This window comes from Tenrec ecaudatus, chromosome Y (assembly GCF_050624435.1).
Source record: "Tenrec ecaudatus isolate mTenEca1 chromosome Y, mTenEca1.hap1, whole genome shotgun sequence".
Classification (NCBI taxonomy): domain Eukaryota; kingdom Metazoa; phylum Chordata; class Mammalia; order Afrosoricida; family Tenrecidae; genus Tenrec; species Tenrec ecaudatus.
The window spans coordinates 4,117,610-4,137,269 of record NC_134549.1 but is presented as its reverse complement, the minus strand read 5'-3'; the positions used below and the strand labels follow the sequence as shown (position 1 = coordinate 4,137,269).

The window sequence follows — 19,660 nt, the reverse complement described above, 5'->3', positions numbered from 1 at the left end:
GCATCAGGTTCTCCTCATTTTCAGCAAGCTAGTTTGGGTCATCAGCAAATCAGATTGTTAAGAAGCCTTCCACTAATCCTGAAACCCATTTTTTTCTTCATATAAATCCATGTTCTCTGATTATTTGTTTAGCACGCAGATTGAATAAACCCTGTTTGCACCCCTTTCCTGATTATAAGCCAGGCAACATTCCCAATGAATACAACTGCTTCTTGGGTACAATTTTCTTGTGAGTATGAAGTAGTGTTTGGGTTTTCCCAGGGTTAGCTATAGTTTTTTATGGTCCACACAGTCAAATGTCTTGGCCTATTAATACAAGAAATTTCTCACAATCAGACCAATAGATGACATGGTAAATGGGGCAGTTTGTCTTGCTTGGATCACAATGAATGTTCATGGAAACAGTAGTCAAGAGATCTAATGGTGAGTTGTGTTAGGTAAATACTGCACAAGACCTCTTTAGAGTATTGAAAAGCAATGATGTTGCATTGGAAACTAAGGTGTGCCTGATCCAAGCCATGGTATACTCCATTGCCTCCCTGTGCAAATGAAAGTTAGACATTGTTGAGGAGTACTGAGGAATTGATATAGATGATATTGTTGAATTGTAATACTGGAGAATAATATTGTTGAAGTATAACCAGTTGCTCACAGAGACAAAGATAGCAAAACTACTTCTTATGTACTTTGGACTGTTAGGATAGACTTACTCCATGTAGAAGACATCCAGTCCCTGGGGCACTGAAAAAGAGAAAGATCCTCAAAGAGTGGCTGCAACAATGGGCTCAATCATAGAAACTTGTGAGGAGGGCTCAAGACTGCAGTGTTTTCTTCACTTGTGCAGAGGGTCACTAGGTATCAGAACCACTTAAGGGCACCTAATGATGTGTGGTGTTCTCTGCGTTTTTTCAGGATCCTCTGATACCAGCAGTGATATCCTTTGTTTCACATTCCCTTGAGGATTCAGTCAGAGCTTCTGGCAGGTCCCTGTCAATGTACTGCAACAACAACCATTATTGGATGGATGAACTTTAACAAAATTTTACTTACATGCGATATCAAAAACGTGCTACAATTTAAACATTTGAGTCACATTCTTTGAAATGTGTATAAATAAGGATCTCTTCAGGTAGCTGTCTTCCAAATTTTCTAGCACAGAAGAGTGCGTCCAATGCTTTATCAGTTTGTTTAAGCATTTCAAGAGGTATTCCATCAATTCCTGGAGCCTTGTTTTTGGCTAACACTTTCAGTGCAGCTTGGACTAGGGTTCTTGCTCATATGCTACTTCTTGAAAAGGTGGAATGTCTGCTAGTTTTTCTTGGTACAAGTACACTGTGTATTCTTCCTACCATGTTTTGATGCTTCCTGCATCATACAATGTTTCCTGTAGAATCTTTAAAGATTCCAACTTGAGTCTTGTACTTTTTTCTTAAAATCTTTCATTTAAAATTATGGTATGTTCTTCCATTGTGGGTTTTCTAACTGCTTTTCGAGTTATATTTTTCTGTTTTCTCAAGCTAACTTTTGAAACCCACCATTTAGCTATTTGATTTAATAATTTCTCCATGTATCTCAGCCACTGCAAGATTAACAGCAAGTTTTGTGGTGTCTTTAGGCACACATTGATCATTTCTTTCTTTCTGTCTTTTAAAGGACATTTTGCTTTCATTATGAATGTTGTTTCTTGATGTCATCGCACTGCTCAGCAAGTTTTCTGTCCCTAGATTTCAGTGTGAAATCTGTCCCTGAGATGTTTTGAAATTTAGGTGGGCTATGCACAGGTTGTGTTTTGGCTTTCTTGGACTTGTTATAATTCACATATGAACAATTGAGAAGTGTGCTTCCTATTCAGCCCCTGACCTGGTTTATCTTCAAGGTTAATCCATAATGGTATTCATAATTTCAATGAAAGTTCATGAAGGCATGTATTGAGCATGACCACATCATAAGAAGTAAATTGTGCTTAGATTAGAGTTTAAGATCTTGATCTTAAAATCCAATCATACAACTTTATATATATATAAATTTTCTTAATAATAAATAATCACTAAGCATTTGGTAATTTGTTTTTATTATTATGAAAAGATTATTTTATTGGCAACTCTTAAAATTAGTACAATCCACACATCAATTATATCAGGCATATTTGTAATATTATCTTTTTTTTAGACATTCACTTTCTATTGAGCCCTTGGTATCAGCTCCTCTTTTTTTTCCTTCCCTTCCCTCCCTCGTGGCCCCTTGCTAGATTATAAATCATTATTATTTTTATATTGCACACCACTGTCTTCCTCCCCCTGTGGTTTCTGTTGTTCTTCCCCCTGGAGGTGTGTGGTTATGTGTTGATCATTGTGTTCAGTTCTCCCTTATTCCCCTTCTCTCCACAACTTCCCCCTACCCTTCTGTTATCAGTATTCCTATTCATGTTCCTGGATTCCATGTGTCGTGAGCTTTTATTTCTTATCAATAACTGTGTACATGGTCTGGTCTAGTCCACTATCTGGGGTCATGACAGTGGGGGGTGAGGAAGCCTCAAGGAACCAGAGGAATATTGTATGTTTCATTGGTGCTTTATTGCACCCTGGTTGACTCATCCACTGTGACCCTTCTGAGTGGGGGGGTGTTAAATTGTCTACTGATGGACTTTGGGTCTCTGCTCTGACCCCTCCTCCTTTGTCTCAACAATATGTATTTTGTTTGTTGTGGATCTTCTGTGCCCCTACGCCACAACTGGTGTGCTTCATTCATGTGGGCATGTTGCTTCACTGCTGGATGGCTACTTGTTCAACTTCAAGGCTTTAAGATCCCAGATGTTTTATCTTTTAATAGCCAGGCACCATCTGCTTTCTTTACCATAATTGCTTATGAGCTTGTTTTGTCCTCTGCTCTTGTTCCAGGGTGAGGTGGAGGGGTGAATATCACAAAATACCAATTAGTTAGAACAACATGTTCTTGTATTGAAGGAGGTATGAGCTCAGTGTATTGCCATATAAATATGTGGATTAATTTTTATGGATTAATGTATTTAAATATGTACGTACCTATGCTTATACCTCTATACATAGCTTGACTTCCTAGATTCTTCTTCTGTTTCATTTTGCCTTCTTCAGGTCCCAGCATCACATTCCCCCTCCTTCTGCTTCTTAATACTTTCTCTCAGCTAGACTGCTATTGCTTTCAACACCCACAGGATCTCAACATCCTCCTTGCTGGTTTAAATTCACTAGTTGTTCCCCTGTCTGGTATTGCTTGCTCACTGCACCCACTCTCTCTCAGCCACCTTCTCCCCACAAGACCCTCTAAGACAGTCAGCCCTGTTGCTTTCTTCCTGAGCTTGTTTCTCATGCCTGCCTTATGTAAGTAGCTAAACCAACAATGATATAGTCCAAACAATTAGAAAGCAAAAGATTGAAAAAAAGAGAAAGACACATGATTCCAGGCCTGTCCGCTGACTTTTATGACTGTCTCCCTGCTGGTCATGGGGGAATTCCAGGAGCTGTTTGGTAATTCTATTATCATTATTTTAGCCAGTAACCTAGCATTTAAAATAAACTATTAAACTAAAATATGTAAACTATATTCATGTGTAGCAATGTTTTTACATTAATATCATAGAATGTTTAGTTGTAGCTATTAAAAACTGAACACTTTAAGAGAAGAGTGAGAAGTAGATACAAGGCAAAAGAACATAGCAACTTTCACTCAGGCTAAACTATATTTTCAGGGTTAAGAGAGTTGAATGAAAGTCCATTGACTTCCAAATCCACAACTATGGGATAACACTCAACCTCTTTTTCTCATATTTGTCTTTCATCCTTAAATCCAAATGCGTATTTCAGTTCCTTTAATTGGAAGCAGGTGTGTATAAGGTAATGTTCAGATCACTCAGTAGGGTTCCCAAATCCAATCTTCTGATCTGGCCTATGAAGAATGCTGTACACCTCAAAAAGATGAAATGTATAGCCCAAGAGCCCTATAACACACAACCTGAGTCACCTAGAGCTGAATAGAAAGTTAAAATTGCAAGGTTTGGTCACTCAGGTTTAGGAGGTAACGTTAAATATTTTTCCTAAAGACAGAGACTGGCCCTTCTAGTTTAGACTCCAGCAGTTCAAATCACCTTCTCAGAGACAGGCATTTTCCTTTTCCTTCTGATCAATGAATTTCCATTCACATTTACTGACCACCTATTTTATGAGTGTCTATTAATATGGAGTATCAATGGGGGTTGGCAGACCTCTCTGCTCTACTCCCTCTGAATAAAAAAACTGACCCAAGCTGAGATTAGGCCTCTACTTAAGAAATGCATTTTATACAAATAAGGGAATGATCATTGGATCATAGGCATTAGACACACACACCACTGCATTTTTTGGCTTGTGTCTTACATGCCCTCAGAACAGATGCCTGTCTTTGTTTTAGTGTTTAAACTTACAGCAGTGGTCTCATACAATAACTGTCCTTTATGAGTGACTAACTTATCAAAGTATAATGTTCTCCAGGTTTGTCCATGTTTTGAAGTACACATAGTATTCCATAAAACTGTTGCCAATTTTTCCTATGGTGAAAAGTGCTGACATGAGCATGTGAGTGTATACATCTCTCGGTGTGCTGTACATCTTAATTTTCACATTTTATTCGTTTTCTTTTTTGTGTTCTTATTTTTTAAACTAGCCTGTCATTATCAATTTAATGTGATAACTCATTGTTTTGATTTCTGTCTCCCAGATGCCTAGTGATTGTGAGCATTTTCGTGTGTTTTTAATCATTTGAATATAATTTTTGATAACTCATTTGTTCATGTATTTTTTTCCATTTTGAATTGATTTTTCTCTTATTTAGGGATTGTAGTATTAACTGTATTTTAGAGATTAGTTTCTTGTCCGCTGTGTCATTGCTGCATTTTTCTCCTGTGAGCTCTCTTTTTACTCCCTTTGATGAAGTATTTTGGTGGGTATTAATGCTTTATTTTAGTAAGTCCCAGTGATATATTTTTACTTTTATTTTCAGTTGTGTGTTTTTCCTTATTTCTACTTAGTACTCTGTAACAAAGCCCTAATTTTGTCCCTCTTTTCTCATTGATGATCTTTATAACTTGGGACATACATTTAGGTCTTCAATCTATGTTGAGTTTGTTTTTTGTACATGGGGTATTAAGTGATGGATCTTCTTTCAATTTGCTCCACCTATGGAATTTTAATCTATTTCCCTTTCAGTTTACGTATGTTATTTTACGCAGCATTTTATGGGTCTTGTTTTCCAATACACTCTTCTACTCTGTCTCTTTATTGATGCACTTAATCCATTGGCATTCAATGTCACAATTGATATGTTCAGATTTATTGCTGTCATTTTGCTCTCTGTGTTTGTGGTTGTGTGTGTGTTTAGTGTCTTTGTTACTAATTCTCTGTGTTGTTTTGAATGCTGTTTTCACTGTATTACTTTCTGAGGTATATTTTTCTGTGGAGGAATGCATATTCTAAGGTTTGTGAATTCACATGGAAAAGGACACCAGAGAGGAAGTTGGGAGAGGACTAGAATAAACTAATAAATGTATTATGGTATTTTAATTGTGGATTTCCAATCTTATAGTATTATGATCTGAGAATACTGGTTGTTGGATCTCGATGTTTTTGAATTAGTTACGGCTACCTGTGTGGCCTAGCAGGTGGTCTATTTTAGATAACGTACGATATGCACTAGGGAAGTTCTCTCTATTCAGAATGTTGAACTGGTTGTGTTGTTCAACTCTTCTGCTTTATTTTATTTTTAAATTGAGTTTCTTTCTTGATGATATCTTTCTTTGAGAATGATGAATTGAAATGTTCTAATATTATTGTCAATTTGTTGATTTTTTTTCTTCAACTCTGTGGTATAGTCTGAGGTTTTTTCTTTGGGGGCATATATGTTAATTATGGTTATATTCATCCATATAACCTGGTGTGTTGTGCCTTTACTCATTACGTTGAGTCCATTATTTCCTTTAATTATGATATTTACCTTGAAGCCAATTTACTGGAGAGTTATATTGCTACACTTGCCTTTAATTTGTTATGTTTGCCTTTGGGTTCATGATGTGTTTTTGTAGGAAGCATGTGGATGGGACTTGTTGTCTAATTGAGTCTGTTTTTATCTGACTTTTTACTGGTACATTGAGTCCATTTATATTCAGTATTATTATTGGTAAATTCACGTCTGTTCCTGTGATTTTGCTGTATTCCTGTGTGTGTTTGTATAGGCCTAGGGGATGATTGATGTGTTTGTCCCCCCTTTAATCTCATGTTATTGGGTACTGTTTTAATTTTAATGATTACTGGATGGTGTTGTTTGATTTGATGCTTTCAGATTCGTTTGCTGCTGTTGATCCTTGTCCAGAGTGATCTGCTTACTATTTTTTTTAATGTTGTTCCTCTCTTTATAAATTCCTTAAGTTTTTCCTTGTTTAGAAATATCTTTATTGCTCCTTTTTATTTAAGTGATTATTTTCCTGGATATAGGATCTTTGTTGACAGTTTTGGTTTGGTTTGGTTTTTCCTTCCAAGTTTGATATATAATATTCTATTGTTTTCTTACCTGCAGAGTCTGCTGAGAAGTCTTTTAGCTTATCTTTATGTGTTTTTCTTTGTAGGTGACTGCTCTTTTTCCCTAGCTTCCATCAGGTTCTCGCCTTTTCCTTGAACTTAAAAGAATTTGAATAAAATTTATCTTGGTGTTTTTCTTCTGGGGTCTATCTGATTTGGGGTTCTTTAAGTTTCCTTGATAAGTACCTTCTCCTCTTTTTGTGATAATGCGGAAATTCATCCAAGAACTCTCATAAAAATTTTGGGAGATTTTTGTTTGTTTGTTTGTTTTTATTTTTTTGGGGATTACCGATGAAACATAGTTTCTCTTGATAGTGTTCCATCTTTCTCAGGTGTTCTGTAGAGTTTTTTTCTTTTTTAATGGATTATTTTGTCTGTGTGTTCACTGATTCAGTTTTCCTCTTTTCTATTCTATTTTCCAGGTCTTTCTCATACTGTCTTATTGTTTATCTTCTTGATTTCATTAGGTTGTGAGCTTTTTGGTTTTTCAAATTTGACTGTTCTTTTTCTTGGTTCATCCCCATATCATTTGAAATGGCTAAAAATAATATAAAAATCATTCTTTTGAACTCTATTTTTGGTAGTGCCAGCATCTCATTTTCAGAGTAACCCATGGTATTCTAGAGGTTTTCCTAGTAAATACATATAATAATTTTTAATTTCATAATAAGTATTTATTACTATAAATGTAAACATATTTAGAAGAAGTTAACTTGAAGTAAGAGGAGACAGAAAATGGAAAGTTTAAGGTTCTAAAATGATGACCAGAGAACAAAGAGTACAAATGGGGCATGGGGATTGGAGGATAAAAGTAGGGGGCAACTTGGGTTGAATATGGTTAAGAAAAAAATAGACTTCTGAATTGTGTGAGATAACCTCCCAAACATTTGGGATGTGGTTAAGGATTCTGTTCCTAAAGGGTTATGCATGCGAGTGGGTCTGTGCCCCCTGATGTCTGAGTTTGCCTGTGTTTACAGCAGCCACAGGGGTGTGTAGTCCTTAAGAAGGATGAAATGGGAACCAAAAAGGAGTATAGATTGATTTACAATTAAATAAATGTGGAAGTAAAAATAGAAGCTGAGGAACTACAGGTGTGCTTGTGGATTTGGAGAGGTGTGCTTGTGAAAAATTTTGGATCTGGGTAAGGATTTCTGCTGGGGTAGGTCCTAGGGTTAGGGCCTTACAAAGTTAGGAAGTAGGAGCCAAAAGGGAGATAGATTTATTTACAGTAAAATACAGTAGGAGCAAAAGCTGAGGCGCAGAAAACATAAGTAAGTGATTTGGGTGGAACTTCCTTTCTTTGGCAAGGAGGTGGGCAAAAGGAAAGCTGTGGCTAGGAAACTGAGAATTTAAGAAAAAGGCAAAAATTGATTCTTGAACTGTCAGGATGCCCACAGGTCGTCCTCCAGGCAAAGATCCTGGGCCCAGCAAAGTGAGGATTTTGAGGTGATTGTTTTGGATAGCATTTAGGCGGGATCTGTCTCAGGTACAGGGAGATAGATGCCTTTGATGATGGTAGGTATCACAGAGTTTCAGCCTATGCTGCTGATGTCCCATTTCAACAAGAAAAAGGAGGAAAAAATAAAGTTGGTGCACTTCACTTTCATGTTCAGCATTAAATTTAGGAAGCATATATTCACTTCTGTTTGGGACCTCCCTGTAATTTGCAGAGGGACTTCTTTTGTGGTTACAACATTCCAGCCATTTCTCTTTCTCTTCACCTTCCCCCACTCCCAGTTTTTATTTCTGCTTTATGTAATTTGAGTCTTCTTTTATGCTTTCTTTAGGAATTGAAAGTTTTTTATTTTTAAAATAATTCAATTTATATTATTTTTATTGCATATACACAGCAGAATATATGCTCATTGAATGCTTTCTACGTGTAGATTACCATGACAGTGATTTGCTGTAAGAGGAGGCGGGTGTTACCGTTCTTTTGTGTATTTTTGTACTTGTAAATCTATCACACCTTTTTTGTCAAATCATTTACTGATAGCATTTGCATTAAACAACTGTTAACCCTTTAATCCATGCACTTTCTCTATCACTGTAATACAAAATGCAGTGCTCTATTGCAATAACTCACCCATTTCCCCCCTCCCTGATAACCGCCAATAACTACACTTTATTTCTATTCAAGTTGGTTGTCTTAAAGGCCCACACACATGTTGGTTTCTTTGTCTTTTTCTCTTTATCTCTTCTTGAATTATTGCTACTCAGATCTTTCATATTTTTTTCTCATGGATTTTATTCTAATTTTCTGTTTATTATAGATACTGATATATGAATTAATTAATATTAATCAATCAGTTTTATTTTAATTGGCTTTCTGCTTAGAGATTTTGTCTGCAAAAGACAATAGTGAATTCACCAGCTATTGTAATGTAACAATTTCTTTTTCAGATATGTCTATTTTTGTTTCATACAATACCAGCCCTTATTTCAATATATGTATATTTCTAATGACATACTGAATATTTCATACAATATTATCTCTTAATTAGATATATATTTTCTAATGACATATTACTGAGTACTTCTGTGTAAATGTAAATTATTCATATTCCTACTTTATGTAAGACAATAATTATTCAACATGCAGATTTAAATTAAATCTATTTTAATCACCTGCTTATATTTACAGCTTGGTCATCTTCACAACAGCACCTACAAAATTGCAATTGTATATTGGACTCAAATTGTATTTCTACAAGGTAGTGCTAATTTTGACTTGCTACCCCTGCTTGGTCTTTGGATCACCAGCATTACCAAGGACTTTGTTATTGCAAACGTAAACTCCCAGGAGTTAGCCATTTTCATAAACTTGTTTATTTTCTGGATGCTTTCGATGGGCTTTAGTTGTCTGGTAATATCTTTCAGAGTTGCCATATTTCAAACTGGATTCCATTATGGCTGCAGATCCCATGCCAAGGCCCCGACAATTCCTGTCTGAGAGAACATGGTGATGGTGACGGCTTTGCTGAAGATCTTTCAGACAGGCCTTACCAAATGGCAACTCTTTTGGGGACTACAGAGTCTGATCATTCTCCCGAGGAGCAGTTGGTGGTTTCAGACCATGATCTCGCAGTTAGCAACCCAACACATAACCATGATGGCACTCTGAACTACAGGTGGTTTGTTCCACATTGAGCTGTGGACCTCATTTTATTTAATAATAAAGTGTTTCCCCACTCTCTCTTCCCCTAGATGTATTCAATTTGTGTATAATCCCTCTAGAGATGCTCACTTGCAGAGTGACTGTTTAGGATGCTGAAAATTGGGATGAAATCATCAAGGGTCTTAAAGAAACATTTTATCATATGATCTCCAGGACTCTCTTTACTAACCATTGTTTCCTCTTTGCACGTTTGAAAATTTTCAGAAATTCACAAAATTCTTCACTTTCCTCATTACTAGTTTTAGTGGTTCATGCATAAACTTGAAAAATAGTTGCATGGACTGAATTTTCTTGTATGTGGATAAGTCACTATCCTCTTAAAGTGGTTCAGAATATATCTTGAAATGACATTTTTGAGGTGGATGTGCTTCTTCGGTATGGACTTAGCTGACACCTCATTTAGATGGATTCTTGTTTTAAGACAAGCTTTTAAGACCCCAGAAATAATAATTGCTAGTCAGCCACTGTATGATTTCTTCATCACACTGTTCTCTAACACTCATATATTGCCAGTGATCCCTTCATATTTATAAGTATTGAGCAGGGCCACATCATCAGAACTGAGCGCTTTTATGCTGTGTGAGCTCAGTATCCGTTCATATTCCTCAAATTTACACATAATACATTTCCAGCATACTGGCAGCATTGTTAGCAGTTTGAGAGAAGGATAAGTAACTTCCATGGGGCCTCAGGTAGTTCTGATAATAGTATTGTTTAAATAAAATGGTATTATAGTTATGATTTAAAATACAGTTGTTATAATGAGACTAACTATGGGAACATTTCTTAGACTAAAATATTTGGTATGTTTACTTAGAAATGTCAAAGAATTTAAGCCACTGATCTTGTTTAAGAAAACAGTGAGGGCTATATTATAGTGCACAAAGTTCATTAATACTCATTCACTGTAGCAAAACTTGTCTGCAGAACTGAGACAAGATTTAAAAGGCTAAGAAAATATTACAGTGGCCAATAATGGTCATCTTAATTTGCCCCTTATTAACCTCAAAGCAAAAAATGACTTTTCTCATTATGGTATAAATAGCTTGAAGTTCAAAGGAATATAGTAGTTCTTTAATATGCAACAGGTGTGGCAGATGTGTTTAAGGTAAAGTCAGATTCAGTTACGGGACTTCTGATTCAAATCCCTCTCATGTGGCCTGTCTTATGCTGCTATACATCTCAAAATGCAAAATCAATATGTCTTTTATTAAGAGCCCTGTACCACTAAAGGCTGAAATGCATTCAATTAAAATTGCTTGATGAGACAGATAATAAAGGGAGGATTCTCCTCTTGGGGTCCATAGGAGCAGTTTCAAATTTTTTCTCCAGGGTAATCCTGCCTTTTCTCCGTGCTGTACTCACCAGCACAGCATTTCATTGTCCTTAGTTGCTGTACATTCAGGATTAAGTTTCAAAAACTCTTCTGACATCTATTTAGTCATTCCTTTCTTGTCTTCTTAGGGATGCTTTGCTTTCCTTAGGTGTAGTATCTTTGATGTCATCACAGAACTTGTTTTCATTTGTTAGTATTTATTGCATCAAATATTTTCTTGAGAGGGTTTCTAAATTCAAGTGAGATATGCTTAAAAGTGTGCTTGGGATTTGGTTAAATTTCTTCAGGTAGACTTGAAACTGCAGAGGAGACATTGATGATCTGTTCTATGGTTGGCTGTTTGTCTTGTAACTGATTACTTTGAGCTTATCATCTCTTTCCACAGATTTAATGTTTTATTTTTGTTCATTCTATGTGATGGCTCTTACAGCAATAATTTGTATTTAATTTTATTGAAAAAGACATTTGCAGTGACCAGGTTTTTTGTCTTTACCATGAAATATAGTCTCTGTTTTTGAGTGTTTTGCAAGCATGTGCTCATCTTCTGGAAGTATGCCAGGCAATGTTCAACTGCAAATCAGAAAGTTTTTTGTGGTCAGTTTTTTTAAAAAGCAGGTAGCCAGTCTGTTCTTCCTTACTTGGTGCTGGTTAAGAAAAATTAATGTGATTTCATCAGACATATACATCTTTTAGAGACCAGAGGGCCTGCTTTTGTTAGTAAGCAATGGCAAAACGTAATACAAAACATAACGATTTCAACCAGTTGGGTGTGTACTATTTAGTTGTCAATCAGACTTACTCTATTATTCAGCTAATATGTTACCAAAATCCACCCCGCAAAAATCTAACAATGGAAACAAGCCCTAGTCCATCTTAGCCATTAAGTCTCTTTACTATGTCCCTCTGTCTTCTGGGCCTCCTAATAAATGTGTGAATCAGAGATAATATATTTAACTTCCTTGTCAGTAAGTGAAATTAACAAGGCTTTTATGGTTTTCAGAGTACTATTTGTAAAAACAAGAATGAAAATATTCCCACTACACTTGTGAGAAACAAAATATATTGTTTCCCCTTACAAACAGGAAACAAATAGCTGTGTAAATGTTTTCCAAGTATACTTTCTATTATAAGGACAGGAATATTACTAATAGATGCCTGATGAGAATATGTTATAATCTCATCATATGTCTGTATATATGATTGTGTGTGTTTGTGATAAGTAAATAAACACATGTGTGTATGTATCTAAAGTATGTCATCTATTCATGAGTAAAGGGCCTCGCATTGTGTGTTGGTCAAGTTTTGATTGCTAATTGCAAGGTTGGTGATTCATATTCTCTAGGGACTCGGAGGAAGGCATTTACAACTATCTGCTCCTATAAAGATTTACAGCCATAGAAACCCTATGTAGGTTTAGTATACTTGGGAATTTATGTTAAATGGCACTGGCTTTGTGGTGTTGTTGTTTTTTTATTATTAATTGATGAACAGGAATCCTACTTGTTTCCTTTAAAATTTTCTCAACAAATATTCAAGGATTTTTGTAGAGATAGATCTATGATGTGCCTTTACCCTTTTGATAAAGAGTTTTTGTGAGCATAATAGTAAAGGACATTACTCTGTAGTAGGAACTTCATAAAAACTTTCATCTGATGTATTTCCCTATTTAGGTATGTGGAATTACACTGTATTTGTCATTTAGTGTTTAAGTTCTTTGGCTTAGCATAATGCTTTCAGTGTTCAGTTGTGTTGTAATTAACTTTATGCTCATAGCTGAAAGTATTGTATGCATTTTTTAATCATTTATCTGCTAATGGGCTTTTGGTTTGTTTTTCTATTTGCATCATCACCAAAAGCATTATTCTCTTCTTTTCATGTAGTAGTTTCTAATAATAATGAAGTGGTGCTTCTTTTCTTTTTTAAAAAAAATTTATGCCAGGCCTAGTAAGTCTGGGCTTTGTTGTAACTCTGAATTTTCTTCCCCAACTTTTTTTCTTACTCGACTGTCATCATTTTTTAGAGTAGTAAGAAGCACTCTCTTGTAATTACCATTTAGTACTTTTTGTTTCAGGGTGGTGAAGACAGGTTTTCATGTTCCATTGGTCCTTTAGGTTGTTTCTTCATTAATTTTCTTAATGCTTATTGAGCCAGAAAGGAACAGATCAATAGTTGCATTTGAGATGGTCACTTTAAAGCATTTTAGACCCCATTTACTACACAGAAAAGTAGGATACAGAACTTTGCCTTTGTGAACTGAGTTATACAGATTGACACTGCTGTCCCTGAGAATGCTATCCTCAGCCCCCAGGCCCAATTACAGATAGCCTCCTAGTGCTTGGCTATGACTGAGAAGTTAGCATAGCTTTTCCCCCCCGTCTGTGTTCAGCCATATTTATCAATTTGCAACCACAGTAAACATATATTTATGACTATTCCGTCTTAGATATCTTTATTTTAATGGATGTATTGTGCTCCTTTTCTGTCGAGTGTGGGTTGACCTTTTAAAATTTCATATATATAAAGAAAAATGATTATTCCAGTTTTGCGTAGGAGGTTTAATTTTGATGTATGTTGTGTTGTTATTTGTATTGCTTTGAATAGTGTTACCTTTAAACCCTTCTGTATTGAGAGTCAGATATTACAGGGATAAGTAAAAAAGAATTGTTACTATAATTCCAGTTTATATATGGCAGGGTTATTACAAAAAAATTCTTAAACAAAAAAATTCTTAAACATAACTCTGTGGTCAGTGGATAGCTACAAACAAAGTATGGATGAAAGAGAGATGAAAGCAGGAAACAAAGGTAGGATATAGGGTAAGTGATATTATGTTGAGGGGATTGCAGTCAGCGAGCTAACACAAAATGTGCAAGGTGTTGAATAAGCTGATGATATGTAAATCTTTATTGAATTTATAATAAAACTTTAAAAAATTATATCGAGGAAATTCTGTAGAGTTTTGACCTACAGAATGCATGGAACTCTGTGAATCAGAATCCTCTCGTCAGCAATGAATTGTTGGATTACTCATTGCAATACTACTACATACAAATACATTGCAATCGTATCTGTATATAATAATAAACACTGTGATTATATATTATTCATGACAATAAAATAAGAAACTCAAGTGATATTTTTCAGTGTTGATCTCGTGTGCTGCAACTCTAAAGGATTCGTATAATTAGTTAAGTGGTTTTCAATACTTTGGCATTTTCAATATATTTGCTCATGCTATGTTTATAATTTTACATTCACTTTTCTGGTTAACCTTATTAATCTGGGAAAGTGGATAATTATTTCCATGATCATGTTTAAGAGCATTGGTGAGAGAGAAATCCAGTTCCTTTTTCTTATCTGATGTTTCTGTAATGAGTTTGCTATTTATGATGTTATAAAATTTAATTCCTGGATTAATGTATTTTTCCTCATTTAAATATATTTAGATTTGCCAAATTTCTTTGATTAGTCATTGAAGATAATCAGCTTTGGATACATTCTGCTAACATTTTGTTGAGTACTTTATATCTATGTTCATTTGTGATATTGGTCTGCAGTTTTAGAGTGTGTTGTGTGTGTGTGTGTGTGTGTGTGTGTACGTATGTCCTGCTTTGATATCACCATAATTCTTATCTTACATAAGAAATTTAGGAATAAGGAAATGTGATATATCCCAGAAAGTATTTGAAAAGAATTGATATTCACATCTCTTTGAATTTTTGGTAGATATCCCCCACTATACTTACTCGTTGCAACTTTTAGTTAGAAATATTCTATTCATTAGGTTTTAATATTCTTACTTACTTTTATGTATGTGCTGATATTTTAATTTTTACTTGAGTTTCTATACATAGCTGTATGTTTCAGGAATATGTCCATTCCATTTAGATTATTTAATTTGTTGGAGTCGTTTTTCAGATTTATGAAGGATTTTGCTTTTGTAGGTCAGTTGTACTGTATATACTTATGCAGAAGCTGAGTTTTCAGCACAGTTTCATACAGTATTTTCTGTGGTGAAATTAGGTGCCTTGACTGATACTTGGGTCAGCTTATACTCAAGTATATCAGCAAGTTTTCTGATTTAAGAATTGATTTACATGTGACATTGTAATATCTCCCAGAATTTTCCACATCAAAAATTTTATTTTAGACAGACCCTTAGATTTACCTCTCATCCTATTCTCACTGATGCTTACAAATTAGTGCTTATTTAAAATGTTTTCCAGAGTGTGGCATTTCTTTCACAAATAAACTTCAAGGAATGCTTAAAGACATGGAACTTTCCAAGGATATCATGATTCAGTTTAAACAGGTAAGCCTGAGCTAAAATATAAAGAACATTTATTGTTTTTAAATTGAAATACACTTATGTGTGTGATGTTGCTTTTCTAGAAGAAATAAAAAAATGAATCCCACTATTGTTTTGTGGACCTTTAAGCTAAAACATAATTGGAAATTCTGGGAAAATAATAACAGTACTAGGCATATGAATATAAACTATAAAATAGTTTTGAGCATCTATTTCAATTTTGTTTTACACATACACACAAGTTCAATTTGGCATAGTAGCCCCATAATTTGCGTTGAGAGCTTTCTTGATACAAGATTGGATTTTAAAAATTGTTATAGGAAATAGAATTCAGTTACTTGAACCTGCTCATACTTGATGTAATTTGTTAATTTTATTCAGAATAAAAATGTATATTTTACTTTGTAAGGAAAGATGTATATGCAGTAATTTTCTATTCATGGTTGAAATTTAAAACATTTTAAATCTATAAAGTTGTCACTGTTAGACATTTTAACCATGTTTATTGTTTCATTTTAAATGTATGCTTGCCCTTTTGTAGTATATGCAAACCCAGAATATACAAGGAAACATCGAGTTAACTGTAAACATTCTGACTACCAGCTTTTGGCCAACATACATCCCTAAGGAGATTCAATTGCCCTTAGAGGTAAGAAAGTCATTGTTTAAGACTATGGCTCAGAGAAAGCAGACTAGTTTTAATAAAATCTTTTAACATTTACCATGTATTTGGTTTCTATGAGAGGAGCGTTTCGGGTATAGGGATTATACATTTGGCTGATAATCTTAAGATCATCCGTTTGAAACCACCCAACCACCCTGTTATAGAAAGGTGAGACTTCCTACTTCTGTAAAGTCTATGTTCTCTGGAACTAACAAGGACAATTTATTTTGTCTTCCAGAGTTGCTATGATTGAAAATGAGGAAATATTTTCTTGTTTTGTTTTAGAGTTTTGGCTACTTTATACGAGGGGATACCCCTGCCAAGCAAAACAAAATGTCATGGAATTTTTTTTCAAAGTTATGTATTATTTTTTTTTACAAAACAACCTGATCACCTTCAATTAATCTCCGTTACATTTAATACATTTGTCAAATCTGCAATTCCATTCTTAGAAACATATTTCTTTTAAAAAATAATCATTTTATTGGGGGCTCTTGAAGCTGTTATCACAATCCATATATACATCCATTGAGCCAAGCACATTTGTACATTTGTTGCCCTCATCATTCTCAAACATTTGCTTTCTACCTGAGCCCTTGGTATCAGCTGCTCATCTCCCACCTCCCTGTTCCCCTTCCTCATGAACCCTTCATAATGTATAAATTATTATTATTTTGTTATATCTTAAACTGTCCGATGTTTCTCTTTACCCACTTTTCTATTGTCCATCCCCCAAGGAGCAGGTTATATGTGTATCCTTGTATTTGGTTTCCTCTTTCTACCCCACCTCCTGCACCCTCCCGGGAAAAACATCGTATGACAATCCATCATTCAGTTGTATTAAACACACATGTATATATGTTGCCATCAACAATCCCAAAACAATTTCTTTTTTACCTGAGCCTTTGTATCAGCTCTTCTTTAACCCCCTCCCTCTCGCACCTCTCTGCCTACCCTCAGCTCCTTACCCCCACCATCCCCCAAGTCCCATGATATTGTTCCAACTACTGTTCCAAAGGGTTTTACCTGTCCTGAATTCCATGTGTTGAGAGCTCTTATCTGTGCTGATGTGTATACTCTGGTCTAGCAGGATTTGTAATGTAGAGCTGAGTCATGCTAGTCGGTGGGAAAGGAACCATTCAGGACCTAGAGGAATGTTGTATGTTTCTTTGGTGCTATACTACAGCCTCGTTGAATTGTTCATTCCTTGTAACCCTTCTGTGGGGGAGTGCTCAGTTGTCCACAGATGGACTTTGGGTCTCCACTCCAAGCCCCTCTCTTTCACATCGATATAATTGTTTTTGGGGGGAACTTTTGATATTTGATACCTGATTCTGTCAACACCTCATGATCACACAGCTGCCGTGCTTCTAAATGTGGACTTACTTGCTTCCCTGCCAGATGGCTGCTCTTTTAACTTCCAGCCTTTAAGACCCCATGTGCTATATCTTTTGATAACCTGGCATCATCCACTTCTTCACCACATTTGCTTATGCGCATTTTGTCTTCAGCTATCATGTCAGGAAGGTGAGTATCAAAGAGTGCCAGGTTATTAGGCAAAATCTCCTCGTGTTTAGGGAGACCTTGAGGAGAGGTCCAAAGCCGACCTGCTCTCTAAACACTTAACATGTACATATATGTACATTGGCCTCTATTCCTTTCATTATAAATTAATATATTTACATATATACATATCTATACCTATACCTCTGAATAGCTTTTGTTTTCTACCTTCCTTTATTTCATTTTACCTTTCTCTGTCCCACTATGGTGATCACCTTCCACTCGACTCTCAGTAATTCCTCTTGGATACATTGCACTTGACCAATACCCACCAGACCTCTTCATCATCATCATCATCATCTTGTTGTTCCCTTATCCCTGAGCTTCTTGGCTTCCTGTTCCCACCCCCTCCTCTCCCATGTACTCCTGGAATTGCTAGTCCCATTGTTTTATCCTGGGGATTGTTTGTTCTGCCTATCTTATATAAGACATATAGAGAAAGGAAAATGAACAAACCTATAAATAGTTCCAGGCTGGTCTGCTGACCCTGATTTGGAAACTGTTGTCATGCACAGCTGGTTGGATGGCTGACAGCACCTTCCTCGTTTTTTCCTTCACCTCATCTGTGTCCTCAAATTGCTTCCATTTCACATTCTCTGCATTCTTGGACACAAAATGAAGTCAAATGGAGTGAGGTCGGGTGAGTGGGGCAAGAGAGGCATGCTGCTTTTGGCCAAAAACTGATGCACTGAGATGGCTGCCTGAACAGGTGCATTGTCGTGATGGCAAAACTATTCCCCCACTTGCCACTTCAGGCCTTTTCCTCACACACTGTTATGCAGTCTTTCCAGAACCTTTCATTAGAAACCTTGATTAACAGTCTGACCTGGTGGAATGAACTCCAAATGCACTGAGTCAACATTTTCATCTGCTCTGGAAGTTGATGGACAAGAAAATGACTCATACACTTAAGTTTTCCCGTTGCGCTGTGCTTGTTAGCTGTGTTCAGCATCACAATAGTTTATGTGGCATTTTTCCCAAACAGAAAACAAAATTTCACAGCCATACACTGGGTTCTCTTAAATCAGGCATCACAAAAGTTAGGTTTAAGTGAAACTGATTTTAAGAAAAAATTTACTGTGACCAGAGAGAACCTCCCCAGGCTAGGCCACTGATGTTCTAAGTCAGAGCGAGTTGCTTGATGCTTGCCTAGTGGGAAAAAAATGCATATTACAGAAGCTCCATCCACCCAGGGGAACTTTTTCCAGTTTTATTTTTTATATTTTTGTACGTTCTCATATATGCCCTCAATTTTTGCAGGTTCAAATGTTTTTGCTCTAAAAATATGGATAACAACATAAAAAGGTTTAGAATTTGAAGAGTCTATTTAACTACATAGTAATGCCTATATATGTATCCCGGTAATTTGTCATTGAGTTTTTGGGCATCATTTTTCTTGTTAGGTGCTATCAGTTTGGCTAAGGTCCCTATGCAAAACAGGAAAAAACCAAAAACACAGCACAGTCCTGAGCAATTCTCAAAAATGTTCCTATGTCAGAGCTCATCAATGAAGCTACCGTACCAATACATCTCAATAGCTGTCATTCTCCTTCATTTTCACTATGTTTGAATGAGTGAATGTCCTACTCCAAGGATTGATCTCTGATGACATGTCCAAAGTATGTAAGAATATCTCTTCCCATTCTTGCCTCCATGGAGCTCAATGCCTACACTTCCAAGACAGATCAGTTTGCCGTTTTAGCAGTCCATGTTACTCTGAATATTCTTCTCCAGCACCACAGCTCAAATACATCAATTCTTCTTTGATCTATTTTATTCAGTGTTCAACTTTCACGTGCATAAAATGCAACTAAAATACTGTGACTTACTGAAGACAGCACATCTTGGGATGAGCATTGATTGTAGATCCAAGGAAGACAAAAATCCTTGACAACTTCAATCTTTTCTCCATTTATCCTAAAGTTATATTTTGACCCAACTGTGAGGATTTTCATCATTGTTACATTGAATTCAAATCCACACTGAAGGCTACAATCCTTGATCTTCATCAGCAAATGCTTCAAGTCCT

General features: G+C 35.8%; 1 protein-coding gene across 1 annotated transcript in view; it reads left to right on the top strand.

Moving 5' to 3' along the window:
• The window catches only part of LOC142435541 (cullin-4B-like), a 154,005-nt gene that overhangs the window by 91,514 nt on the left and 42,831 nt on the right, over window positions 1-19,660 (top strand). The window contains exons 14-15 of the mRNA XM_075539765.1: window positions 15,322-15,407; window positions 15,946-16,053. Coding sequence (XP_075395880.1) covers window positions 15,322-15,407; window positions 15,946-16,053 — 194 coding nt within the window. The remainder of the gene's footprint in view (window positions 1-15,321; window positions 15,408-15,945; window positions 16,054-19,660) is intronic.